General features: G+C 45.7%; 4 protein-coding genes across 4 annotated transcripts; 3 read left to right on the top strand and 1 right to left on the bottom strand.

The window, feature by feature from the left end:
- Window positions 1–640: 640 nt before the first annotated feature.
- Window positions 641–1,402, bottom strand: AOL_s00054g401 (uncharacterized protein; the record flags this gene model as incomplete). Its single annotated transcript, XM_011121717.1, has 1 exon — window positions 641–1,402. The coding sequence occupies one exon, from the start codon at window positions 1,400–1,402 to the stop codon at window positions 641–643; it is 762 nt and encodes a 253-aa protein (XP_011120019.1).
- A 56-nt stretch (window positions 1,403–1,458) lies between these two features.
- On the top strand, window positions 1,459–2,371 carry AOL_s00054g400 (uncharacterized protein; the record flags this gene model as incomplete). The annotated part of the gene is made up of 4 exons (XM_011121716.1): window positions 1,459–1,570; window positions 1,667–1,838; window positions 1,912–2,240; window positions 2,313–2,371. The coding sequence occupies 4 exons, from the start codon at window positions 1,459–1,461 to the stop codon at window positions 2,369–2,371; spliced, it is 672 nt and encodes a 223-aa protein (XP_011120018.1).
- A 1,239-nt stretch (window positions 2,372–3,610) lies between these two features.
- Window positions 3,611–4,330, top strand: AOL_s00054g399 (uncharacterized protein; the record flags this gene model as incomplete). Its single annotated transcript, XM_011121715.1, has 1 exon — window positions 3,611–4,330. One exon carries the CDS (start codon window positions 3,611–3,613, stop codon window positions 4,328–4,330), a length of 720 nt encoding a protein of 239 aa, XP_011120017.1.
- Window positions 4,331–7,775: 3,445 nt separating this feature from the next.
- Window positions 7,776–11,234, top strand: AOL_s00054g398 (uncharacterized protein; the record flags this gene model as incomplete). The annotated part of the gene is made up of 3 exons (XM_011121714.1): window positions 7,776–8,555; window positions 8,648–8,800; window positions 8,880–11,234. 3 exons carry the CDS (start codon window positions 7,776–7,778, stop codon window positions 11,232–11,234), a joined length of 3,288 nt encoding a protein of 1,095 aa, XP_011120016.1.
- Window positions 11,235–12,738: the final 1,504 nt, after the last annotated feature.

Below are 12,738 nucleotides of genomic sequence, written 5' to 3'. Positions count from 1 at the left end.
CCCTAACTACGAACTGGACAACTGAGGGGCTGACTATAATACCACGTCGGATGCATTAATAGAGTAGCTCATCTTCCCAGCGCGCTGCGCTCACGCAGTTTATGCAATTCACACAGACACCCGAAAGAACAGCAAAGAAGGTGCGTGCGTGCGGGCGGGCGGGCGTGTCAAGAATCAAGCCATAAATATAAATACGGCAACTGCTGACCGGATTCCGTTTCCCTATAGATCCTCCAGGCGAATAATTGGAACCTGGAACTTGCCATTGACTCGTATGTTCCCATTTCCTCCCCTTCCCTTCCCTTCATATCATAAACTCTACTACAATTGTCACCTATTATCACCGTCACCGTCATCATCCTTATCACCATAAACATCACCTTCGTCGTTATTATTGTCTCTTTTTTCCCCCTTTTACTTCCTTGGTCAAGTCCTATACATATGTTTATATCTATATAAACATCCCAATCGCCTGCAATGTTTAACAATGAGGGGGACCAACCTGATCAAAACTCGAGCACATCGAGCGGGTCTACCCCTCGCCCTCGTGGAAGACCAGTGCAAGGGGCCAGCACAGAAGGTGGTAGTTCCCACCAAACACATCAACAGTTTCAAAGCTTGAATCTGGATTATAACCAACCTACCTACTTGCCTTATCAAAATCCGCGTCCACAATTGCCTTCTGAACACAGCTTCGAAGATCGTCAAGCGCTTCGAATGCAGACCCCTTATCCGTTTTATCAATCACAAAATCCCTTGCAAGATTATTTTCAATATCCCTACCAAACGCAAGAGCAGGGTACCCAGACGCACCGTCAAGAGCAAGGCCAGAATACTCTGCCGCAGTATCAAGAGCAGGGTACCCAGACGCACCGTCAAGATCAAGGCCAGAATACTCTGCCGCAGTACCAAGATCCGGCGCAAAGTTCTCAGGCGCAGTATCAAACACAGGCGCAGTATCAAGGGCAGACACAGAGCTCTCAGGTACAGCACCAAGATCAGGCGCAGGGTCCTCAGGCGCAGCATCGAGCGCAGACGCAAAGTCCTCAGCAGCATTATCCAGGGCCGAGTGGTCAACCATCTTCTCAAGCGCGTTATGCTCCGCAGCGGAATTATGCACAGAATCAACGGGCGCAAGCGCAGGGTACCTATCCGTACTATCAAGGCTATGGCGTTCCACAGCACCAGCAAGCGCAGGGTTCTTACCCGTATTATCAAGCACAGGTTCCCTATTCATATTATCAAGCGCAAGTTCCCGGTTATAATCCAATGCAAGGTTTTCAATTTCACACCCCTCAAGGATACCACCAGGTGCCGCCGAGTTCTCAATTATATAATTATTACCAAGCGCGAGCACAGTTTCTTCCGCTGAAGGTTGAACTGCCAAACCTTCGGCTACCATCCCGTTATCAAGCACAAAATCCTCTTACGCAGTTTCAAAGTCCGCAGACGAATAACATGCCTATGGCTTCTTCTTCTTTCAATAGTTACTATCAGAATCCAAGCACACCTTCGGCATCGGGTCCAACAAACCAAAATGCGATCAATTCTGTCTTCGATCAATTTAGACGTACGTTCAAATCATAGATTCTATAAGGAAAAATAAAAATCAAGAAACAAAATGGGGCACTAAATTTGGACAACCTCCTTTCTTTCTTTCTTACAGAGCCTAGTGATCCTCTCGATGAGTTCTCGATAGATGCGACGATGGCCTATTTTGACGCACTGGGACTGCAACTCGATGATGTTACCCTCGTTCCACTCAGTAAAGTACTGGGTTCCGAATCTATGGGAGAGATCAGCCGGAAGGGGTTTACAGATGGGTGGATGCAGCTAGGGTACTCTATACTAATCCTTTGGAATGGTTCATCCGATTCCGATATGTAGCTGACGTTCTATATCTTTATATAGCGCCGATTCCTTGCCTAAGATGCAGGAGAAGCTTCAAGAACTCAGACAATCTTTAGATACTAATGAAGAATACTTCAAGGAAGTCTACAAGTGGGCATTTGGCTGGGCGAAGCCAGCGGGGTCGAAGGCCTTGCCGCTCGATAGTGCGACAGAGTGGTGGAGACTTCTTTTGCAGAGCAGGTTTGGAGACAACGGGCACTTGGAAAGATGGTTGGAATTCTTGAATGAAAAGTGGAAGAAGAGTATTCCAAAGGATACTTGGAATATGTTCTACGAGTTCATTTTATCTGCGAAAGCCGATCCAACTTTGACGGGATACGATGAAAATGGTAAGGAGAAGGCCACTTGGTTGATATTTACTGTTGAACACTTGAGGAGACTAATATTGTGTTTGAAATTAGGATCATATCCTTCCATCATCGATGCTTACGTTGACTATTATCGGAACCTGGAGCAATGAGTAAAGGGTACTACATTAGCTGAGGTTCGTAATATTGCACATCTAGGTTGATGGCTTGAAACTGGATAGGGGAACGATATCCAAAGCCCCCCCCCCCCCATTCACACACACCCCCCTTCCACTCATACTCCCGTTTTTTTATTTTTGTTACTGCACTGCAGATAGGTTTCTTTTTTCTTTCTGGGGTTCATCCTGTCATGAGATCGGCTTCTCACAAATGTCACCTTAGCGGCTTCATTTCTTGCTACGATACAAATCTAGCGCTCTTATGACATCGGTACGGGATAGAAAGTAGGCGGCTATTGTTAACTGTAGATTGATCGATCGAAACATAAATCTCAAATTACAGAGCCCTCTTTAAGCTAAAGGGTCTTGCTAGATCTAGATCCCTTAAACAGCGTTAAGAGGCATATGTCACCTTCGTGAGCCGGTCCATTGTCGACTAGTCGTTAAATTTGCGTAGTATATATACAAGTACTTCTGTACATTACACCCGGATATCCCACCATTTAGGGAAGAGTAGGTTGCATCCTAGATAACGGTATCGAGATATGATTTTCGGTAGGAAGCGACAAGGCTGCAGGGCTGAACATGTGCCGGTAATAGGCAGCAGAGATGCATTAGTATTACAAGAGTGACATTTGCCATTATTCTTCCAATCGGGTTGTTGTCGAAATCGATCTTGACCTGTCATTAGAATATGATAGTATTGGCACTCTAACTATATTTTCCCATGCACGAGGCAGCGAAGTTTGGCGAGATTAAAGCTTTGTCTATCAAATTCGAGAGCCTCTTTAATTAAGTTTTTTAAGTTAGCGAGCGACCTTGTGTATGTGTATGTGTGCCAAGTTTAGCGAACCGCACCTTTCTTCAACTTCAAACTTGCGACACTAGCTTCTTAACATCATCCAAGCAGACCTTTTCTGCCCAACGAGCGGAATCCGAGAAAGGTCCCAACTTTTTTCTTCGGGAAACTTGGGGGGAGAATCACGGGAAACGAATCAAAATATTGGGACGGATGCTGGGATTAGGCATACATCGCACATCGGTCAAGAGGCAACAGCAGCCTTGTTCCCACACTCCCTGCCTTAAACCTTTCGATCTAGATCTGACGATGTAGCACACTTCTACTACTACACGAGTGCATACACACACACACACACACACACACACACACATACACATATCCGCGCACATACGACAGCGATCACAATTACAATATTTGATCCCAATGACGCGATGATGAGTGGACCAACAATCAGCAGTAGCGGCAATACTGGTAGCAAGCAGCTACCCCGAAAGACCAGGCAACGAGCTCGATCTCTCCGAAAATCACTGCTTACATTCGCATCTTCTTCCTCGTCCTTCACAAAATCAGCCGTCAAGAATAACGGCTCAACTCTAAATGTTACGGATATAGCTGCTACTACCGCCGGCGGCAGCAACAGCAATGGCAATGGTAGTGGTGGTAGTAGTAATGGTCGAAATCCCGGACTCGCGGGTGTAAACGGCGGCGGCGCGTCTTCCAGCTTGAATAACTCCGAAGACGACGATCATCTATCACCCCCTCCCCTGATGATGAGGGATGCATCGGTGGCATCCCGCAGTTCTTCGAGGATATCACGGTCCTTCCGACGGACGAGTTCGTCGCGTCATGTGGATTATGCGGATACGGTGTGGTGGGGGTGGGTGATGCTTATAACTACTTGGGTGGTATTCGTGGTGGGGATGGGGAGTGTACTTGGGATATGGGATTGGGCGTGGTATGGATCTGCTACCAATGCTACTACGGGAGGAGGGTTATGGGGAGAGGACTATGATCCTGATGATGATTTACCTATTCCTGGGTATTATCCGGCGTTGGTGATATTGACGTGGGTGGTTGCGTGGGTTTGGGTGATTATTGCTTGGGTTGGGATGAAGTATTTTAGACATGCGAGGGTTGCGCCGGCGAATTAGAAGATTTTTTTCTTCTTCTTCTTTTCTTTCATGTTGGCTATTAGAAGGTGGGGATTTGACTTCTATTCAATATCCATTCGATTTGTATAAAATTTCGACCCGGACTTCTCTTTCTTTTTGGTTAAAAGCTCACCGGGTGGGGTACATGCATAATTGGGTTTTTCGTCATGGACCAGAGGCCCCCCCTTCTCTCTTTTGAGATCTGATGCCGTGGTACATCCTCGAGACTAGCTACCTAAGCACATAGGTGTACATATATCTTACGTCCCATTTTTTTTTAACCCCCCCCCTCCATCGAATGCAATGAATGGAATGGAATGAACGGAAGGCACTCGTGACGAGCGGGAGACAAGAGAGACCCTAGCTAGAAAGTTGGTAACACGGGATATATCCAACTGAAACCAACCCGAACGTATCCTCCCGTCTCTCCTCCCTGGTTCCTTTTTCATGTATGTGCGTGTACGACCAAAGATCTATATATACCTGTATACGGGTATGTATGTATGTATGTACTCCGTACTTCATACTCCGTACAAGCCTGTTGCTTTTCCGTTAGATTGGTATGATTCGCTAGCTTACTACCCCGTTAGATATCAAGTATTTTTGCCACCACTTCCAACCCCCCTGTGGAGCTCAAAACTTCAGGTTGGTTGGCTAGTGGCTGTGGCAAAAGACAAAGGGTATTTCTGTTATTTTGTCTTAGCAGAAAGAAAAGAAAGAAAAGGGAAAAAAGAGGGATCCCGGTAACAGTTTTGTTATCTGAGCACAAACAGGGACGTCCTGAAGTGGGTATTGAGTATGTTAGTACGTTAGCTAGAAAGACCATCTATCCGAAATTAAGTGAAACGTTCTGTTAGCTTGCTTGTTTTTCGGTTGCTTCCGTGGCTTGGTTTATTATTATTTGTAACTCTGAGACCCTTAGTTAGGTTTTCTTTGGGAAGGCTGCAGGGTTGATACATAATAAAGGGTTCTTCTGTACGGGATTGGACCGGCGGGGAAGGGTTTGGGATCTGATATTGATATTGATATGTGTATACAACTGTGTATCGAAGTATAAGCTTCTTTTATGAATAACCTCCATGGATCCAGCTGGTCAGAATGAGCTTGGAGATAGCTAGGCAACTATACTACACATATAATGAATGCTACATGGTCCCTGTATTAAATAAAGAAAGAAAAGAACCAAGAAGTTCCGAAGCACTCAAGCATCTCTACTTGCATAGACCTTGCCGCTTTGTCAGTTGCAACCCTGAAAATCATCGCCAGACTGGTTCATAGCCTTGTTAGATTGAAACCCGAATTAAGGCACTTTATTGAGCCTTTGCGATCGGCTTACCGAACAAATCCGCGTCGGGGACATAATATTATTATTATGATCGATGGGTTTGGGGGGAATTGGTTAACTATGAAGTCATATGTATGAAGTATACTGTAGGCGGCCTGCTTCCCGGAGTGCTCTATGGATTTAGAGCTAAAAGAGTCTAGAATTAGACCCACTCCTCAAAAATCTCTGCGCTTTTGCACTTGTATGCGTACACGGATTGTCAAGGAATCTTCAGGTCAAAAGTCGACGGGTTGATCCTTGTGCTTTGTTTGCAGCGTCGATGGCTGTGCATACAGGTGTATCGACGGCTCGATTTTGATGGATCTTGATGTGGGGCTCTCCCGCTTTCCCTCGACATCCTATTCAGATCTACTGATACAGTATACAGAAGTATACTTCAAGCTACAATACCTAACCTACCTACCGAGTCCCCTCCTATTAGCTATAGGGGAAGGGTTTGACAAATCTTGTTGAGCGACCAAAACAGTTCTACCGGTACCACAGCTATCGATCGTACCATGCAGCAAAAAAAGTCCCGTGGAAGGTGGTTCCTTGCAGCTTGTCCTTAGCCATGCAGCTAGTTTTAACATGCAGCAGTCCACCTGGTCCGTCAGCGGTTCCCTCGCACTCCTCGGGGCAGATCTCCGATACGCCACTACATCTATCTGGACCCAGTCACCCCATGAAGACGAAAAAAAAAAAAAAAAAGTTACCTTCGGGTACAAAATCAAGTGTTACCGATGTTGCATGGATTGAAGATGCTTGCGAGAGCTAGGGGGAGTTCAATTGGTCACGTTCTCCATGTCGTCGCCTAGTTCGGGATGCGAAAGTGCGCAACTATGATGGAATTAATATTTTTTTGGTCCTATTTATTTACTTATTATCTTAACAGAAAAGTTTGCCTAGCCCTCGAAGTCGATGATGCTAATATGAATTAATATTGATAGGTACCTACCAGTGGGTGCTGGTATTGGGGAACCCGTCGGAGCCTACCTAGCTGGATCAACGTCGGGATAATTTTATGCAAGATGCAAGATTCTCAGCACACTTCTAGACTGCTGCTGTATTGGCTGTCACAAAGCCGCAAGCGAGCGAGCTGACAATGGGGAAATTGACATTGACGAATTCGAATATCGGAGACATATCATTCAAAGAGGGAAAAGGGTGGCTTTCCGCATGCATCTACCAGCCCAGGTCGAGATGCAATGCATGCATTGCAATGGCACACGTCGATATATATATATACTGCGTATTGAAGTATATATCACCCATTGTACCTTTTTGCGATCTGACCACGAACACTCTTTTCCAACCGATGGTCCCTTTCTCTGAGAGGCACTCCTCTCAACGGAACGTAACGATACGCCACTTTAATATTACACCGCACGTATCGTTTGCAAAACGAAGCGTGTGGGTGCCAGGTGGGGAAACGGCCGCTGTTTCCCCCAAATCCATGCAATTGGACGTCGGGAGGATGGATCATTGGCCGGTTGACAGGTGGGAAATGGGATCGTTGCTTTTCCTCTCCTGAAGCTTGGCCTGCAGGGGACCCGGATCTCCCACCCTGGTGCATGGGTTCATCGCATGGGTGGGCCGGATAGGAAAACATCTGAACATCCCACACACCATCAAATCACCTTCGACCGGGTTTCTCTGCTGTTCCGTGCGACTGAAACTGGGGGGTTTTACAGTTCAAGATGCACAACAGCGAGTTAACGGCAGTACCTTGGGGGCCAGGAGGGAGGACAGGTTCCTGTGGAGGGATATTTGCAGGCTAGACTTTGCCAGTCCCACGGACTTCCAAGGATTATTCGACCTGACTGCCTTGCCTTACCTTGCAAAATGCTCCAATGGGGTAACGAAAGACTTCACCATAGGCTTAACCAGCTTGAGCCGTTGAGAGGGTATTAAAACTCTCGATATGCCCCCCTCTTCGACACTCCATACACTTTTGGGCACCCCGACGTTCGTTTTCCCCCCCTTCCAAGCCCAGTCTTGCCTTTTTTCACAAATTCGAAATCCGGGCTTGCCAAAAAAATCTGATATTTGATATCCTAGCGTAATATTAAGCCGCAATATCAGTATCAGCTCACCACTCTCGCTGGCCTATCACCATTCAAGATGCCGTCCTGGCCCTGGAGTCCTCGACTTTCTCGATCCCTTGAGTCGTCTCGATCTCCTTCAGCAGAACCCCAAACCCCTACTACACCTGGTTCAGCATCCCTTTCGCCTTGGGTTGAACCCGACTCCGACCAAGATGGTGATAATGATGATGATGATGAAATCGTAAACTCTGCTATTAAAGAAAAGAGCGGGAAGGCTCTCAAACATAATTCATACGACTCCAACTCTCAGCGGCAGAATAAACTAAAGTCAGCCACTCGTAGTAAAACCCTGCGCAGACCTATCCCTTCATTTGATGAATTTGCAAATTCGATTCCAGAGGAGGCTACCCCAGGATTGGTAGTGTATGAGAACGGTGCCGCGGCGGCTTCGACTTCCTCCACAACGGCCGCCGCCACCACCAAATCCACAACCACCAGTATTACCACCGGGTTTGATGAGAAACCCTCTCAGGAGATTCTGTTCCCCGGTAACCCAGAAGATTTCCATCCGATTGAAGAAGTCAGAAAAACAATGCCTCCAGTTCTTCCTCCTCCTCCCCCTCGAAGATCCAGTTCTCGAGCATCATCCCGCACCACACTTAACACACCGACAAAGGAAAGAAAAGGCAAAGAGAGAGAAAAGGGGAAAGAAAAACAGCACATCGACACCGACCTACCGCTCTTAAATCGAGAACTCTGTGATATCGAAATGTCGCCGAAAAATATGCCCTCCGAATCGAAGAGTGGCCTGTTAAAGGAGGAGTCGACGGATGCTGAGGTTATACGGCTTCGAAAGGTACGAGAGAGAAAGAAAAACATGATCTTTAAAAAATGGCGCGGGTTCAAACGGTGGGATATATAGGAGAGATTGCTAATAGATTTCTGTAGATGTGTGAAGTTCTACAGGAGAAAATCATACAAATGAGCCAGCATACACCACCGGCCCCAACGTCGAATTCGAGGCGTTCTTCTTTAATCATCGGTGATAGGTTATCGAGGGCGAAATTCAAAGACATCCCATCCGAAGAGCTGGCCACCGAGGTATTCAACCATTTACCCAAACAAACCCCCCTCGTGGGTTTTTTTTGTTTACACCCAAATTAACCCTCCGAGAATTTAGGGCCACCGAGTTGCACATGTCATGCGGGTCATGAATGAACAACTCCAGAAGAAACTTGAACTCCGCGAGAAACTTTTATTCCAAAGAAACTCCCACATAAGTCAACTCGAACAGACGCATGCCACACAGATCGAAGAATTCCATGCCGCTACCAAAACTGATATACAGAAGATGGTTACGGCCTATCAGAAGGAGATTTCTGAAATGCATCAGAGGAATCTTTTGCAGATAACAAATCTTCGAAATGAACTGGAGGGGAAGATGAAGATCAAAGAGATGCAAAGCCACCACGAGAAGTCAAAGTTACTGTCGGAAATCGACATTCTAAAACGAAGGGAGGCGGATCTAATTGCATCCCATGAAATCGGGATGCAGGAGAGGGAGGAATTGTTTGAGAAAGATCTCGCATCTCTGAGAGAAAGTATTGTTGCAACTGAGGCCGAGTTTCGAAAGAATTACGAGGCAAAGTTGGAAACTCTACGGGAGGAACATGAGAAGGAAATCGCAGAACTCAAAAAATCCATCATCACACGACCTCTCGATTTATCCGACGATGTCGACAGAGATATTGTCGCGCAGAAGATCGCCGATCTTGAAAGTTCGCTATCGGAGCATATCGAGGAACTAACGGCCGAAAGAGAACGTTCTTTGGAATTGCAAGTTGCACTCGATGCCTCCGAATTCTCCCGTCAGACCGAGAAAGAGAAACTCGAACATGCCGTTCAGGAAGAATCCGCCAAGCGGGAAGACTTTCAGAAACACGAACAGCGAATCCGAGCCCAACTATTAGCCGCCTCTGATGAAAAACGCAAGGAGTGTTTAAAACACGAACGAGCGCGGTACGAACGTCTAGTTCGTGAAGAAAACATCCGACGAAAAGCGGCTTCCGACAGATACGAGTCCGAATTAAAGGAACTCAAGCAGAAGAATGCGGAACAAGTAGAACTTTTCCGTCTGCAAAAGGAGTCGATCTTTGAGTTACACGAAAGGGATCTTCAGGAAATGGAAAAAAGGATTGTAGCTGAACAAGCCAAGATGGCAGAGTACGACACATTGCTAGAAACTGTGAAGTCCTCTAGGAAAGAAGATCGCAAGCGGTTCGAATGCGAGAAAGCGGATATTATAGCCGCTCATGACAGGGAGAAGGAGGCATTTGCGCAGGAAAGGCTTATTCTAGTAGCCGCACAGACGAGGGATAAAAAACTCGCCAATGCTGAGAAGGAGGCCCTTGAGACCGACTTGAAGAGAATGTCGAACAACTGCGAGGAGCTTCTACACCGTAGGGTGAGGGATAGCATTGGTAGTGCCAGTACTCGATCTCGCCGGAGCTACACCATTAGCGAATCCGGTGCCCCGGTTTCTGAAGAAGATGAGGCTGAGAAGCGGATTGCGGCAGAGGTTGCAAAAGTCACCGCTTATTCCGAGTCCCAGCAGAAGGACTCGACAGAAAAATATGAACGACAGACAGCAATACTAAAGGCTGAACTTCAAGCCATCCAAAAGCTTCAGACTAAGATCAATGCCCAGGTCGCGGAGGACGAGAAGAAGATCGCAGAATTGACCACAGAGCTTGGTTCTAAGAATGCAGAGATTGAACGCCAAGCCGGGATCATTGCTGACCTTGAACTTCAACTCGAGTCCGAAAAAGGCAAATTCAAGGATATCCTCGAACGCAATGTTTCACTTGAAAAAAATCTATGGGAGCAGAAGGAGGCCGCAAGTGAAGCCACCAAAGATTTCCAATCCCAAATCAAAACCCTGAATGATGAAAAACAATCCCTGCTAGCCACCATTGCCACTGCTGGCGTTGAAGACAAAGAATCCGCTGGCGAGAAACTCAAGCAAGCGATTTCACTTGGCTATGAAGCCGAGCTACAGGAACTCGAAGCCCGCCATAAGGAGGTCATCCAAACCAACATCAATGCTCTCTTCAAACTAGAAAACCTTGTTCGCCATTTTGTCAACATGTCTGGGGAACCACCGCGCTCGCCATCATTCATTGGTACCCCGCGCACCCCGTGCTTCCTTGGAGATGTGTCTACGCCTATCACAGATGTTTCGCCGAGTTTAACAACCGCGCGATCGGCTTCGTCTGGTGGCAGCATCAGGTCAATGCCTCTTCATGAACCCAGCTTTGAGCCGACCTTCGAGCCAACATTTGAGCCTTCTACTGCAAAGGAAGGTTCTATGGCCGAAGCCGATTACGTTGAAGCTTTGAAGAAGGCAGAGGCCGCGTATACCAGCACTACCAAGTCTTCAGAAGATCGCGGCGAAGTCCTACTCGACATACAGACCCAGATTCGCTCGTTCAAGCTCCAGCAATTGAGTTTCCCGGCCTCGATCGCCGCTGCTTAGCGGTCTTCGAATAATAATAAAAAAATAAATGCAAAAACTATAAAAAATATAATTTTCTTTTCTTACGCTCCTTTCATGTCCGTCATGAATATGTGGTTTATTTAGCGATAGTCACTTTCCTTGATTCAAAGTCACACTCCTTTCATACTTGAACTTTTCCTTGCAATGTTTATTTCCTTTTTTTTTTTTTTTTTTTTTCTTTTCGTTTCACATCACTTTGTATTATTAATATCATTCCCGTCTGTGTTTTCCTTTGAATTCTGTTTGTAGTCTTGGGTTTTTCGATTTTCTGATAACAAACCTATACCCCGTCCCCTTTCCCAAGTTACCTTTTGCTCTTTTGATGACGTTGCAAGTGGAGTTATAATTATTAGAGGAATATTTTTCATTTTTATCCTAGCTTTGCTTCCCGCTCAGAGCCCAACCTGTTGTCTCCTCCCGTCGTATTTCACATCTACAAAGACCCATACGCCGACCCAAAAAAAAAAGTCCTTTAATTCCAAATGTCTTTGCTGTCTAAAGCAGATATTATAACTCGAGTACGTACTCGTATAATTATCTTTTTCTTTCTTTTCAAGCTGGGGTAAAGCTTGCATTGGAGAAGGCAACCCCGATATCATGTATAATAGAAAGTCTTATCTTGATAATTGATAAAATTACATTGTGACTAGTATTATATCACAAAATACATATCTCCCATCTAACTTTAAATCCAGATTCGAGTTTCCCAACCGCGTTCGAATGTAACATATAAAATACGTGAACTAGTAGCTAGTCGGCTGCACATGATCACTGTCAATCAAATCTTCAGGGTATATTAAGAATAATATATAATATCACCCCTAAACCTTCCCTTTTTCTTTCAGCGTACAGAGTATGTAATATATCTGTAACCAAGGGTATCCATGGGACGAGACAACGAGCGGGATGGATGTTTTGATGCAAACATTCGTATCGCTTGACACACTCTGGTAATGGATTAAAAACTTATCTAAAACCCCGAGGTTAGATTGTTTCTACTGCATTCTACTACTACTAACTAGTAATAGTGGCTCCACGCAATGCTTTGACCCCTTCCGTTCGGTTTATTTTTTTTTTTTTCGCGCCCCCTTGCATTGGCTAAAGTCGCTTGTCAAAGAGAGGTAATGTGGTTTGTGTATTATAATTGTAGGGCATGTATGATATAGTCCGGGATGCCGATATCGCGGAGGGATTGTATATTGATTTATGATCATCAGGTGATGTATTGATTTCCGTTCTTTCTTTATATTCATTTCATTGATATCATAGCGTTTGAATTGGATATCTATATATGCATGTGCTCAAGTAGGAGTATCTTGATATTCCTTTTCCGTATACCAGCTATATGACTTTCGATGTATCGAACGCAGACGGGCGACCGAGGTAGTCATCGTGCGTGATATCGCCTTACTTGCAGTATTGACAGCGACATCGCCCCACAATGGTCTGGAAGAAATAGCAGCCTAAACGGCACTCTCGGATG

The sequence above is a fragment of the Orbilia oligospora genome, assembly GCF_000225545.1.
Source record: "Orbilia oligospora ATCC 24927 unplaced genomic scaffold scaffold00054, whole genome shotgun sequence".
In the NCBI taxonomy this organism is placed as follows: domain Eukaryota; kingdom Fungi; phylum Ascomycota; class Orbiliomycetes; order Orbiliales; family Orbiliaceae; genus Orbilia; species Orbilia oligospora.
The sequence above is the reverse complement of the archived record's forward strand: the minus strand, read 5'-3'. Positions and strand labels throughout refer to the sequence as shown.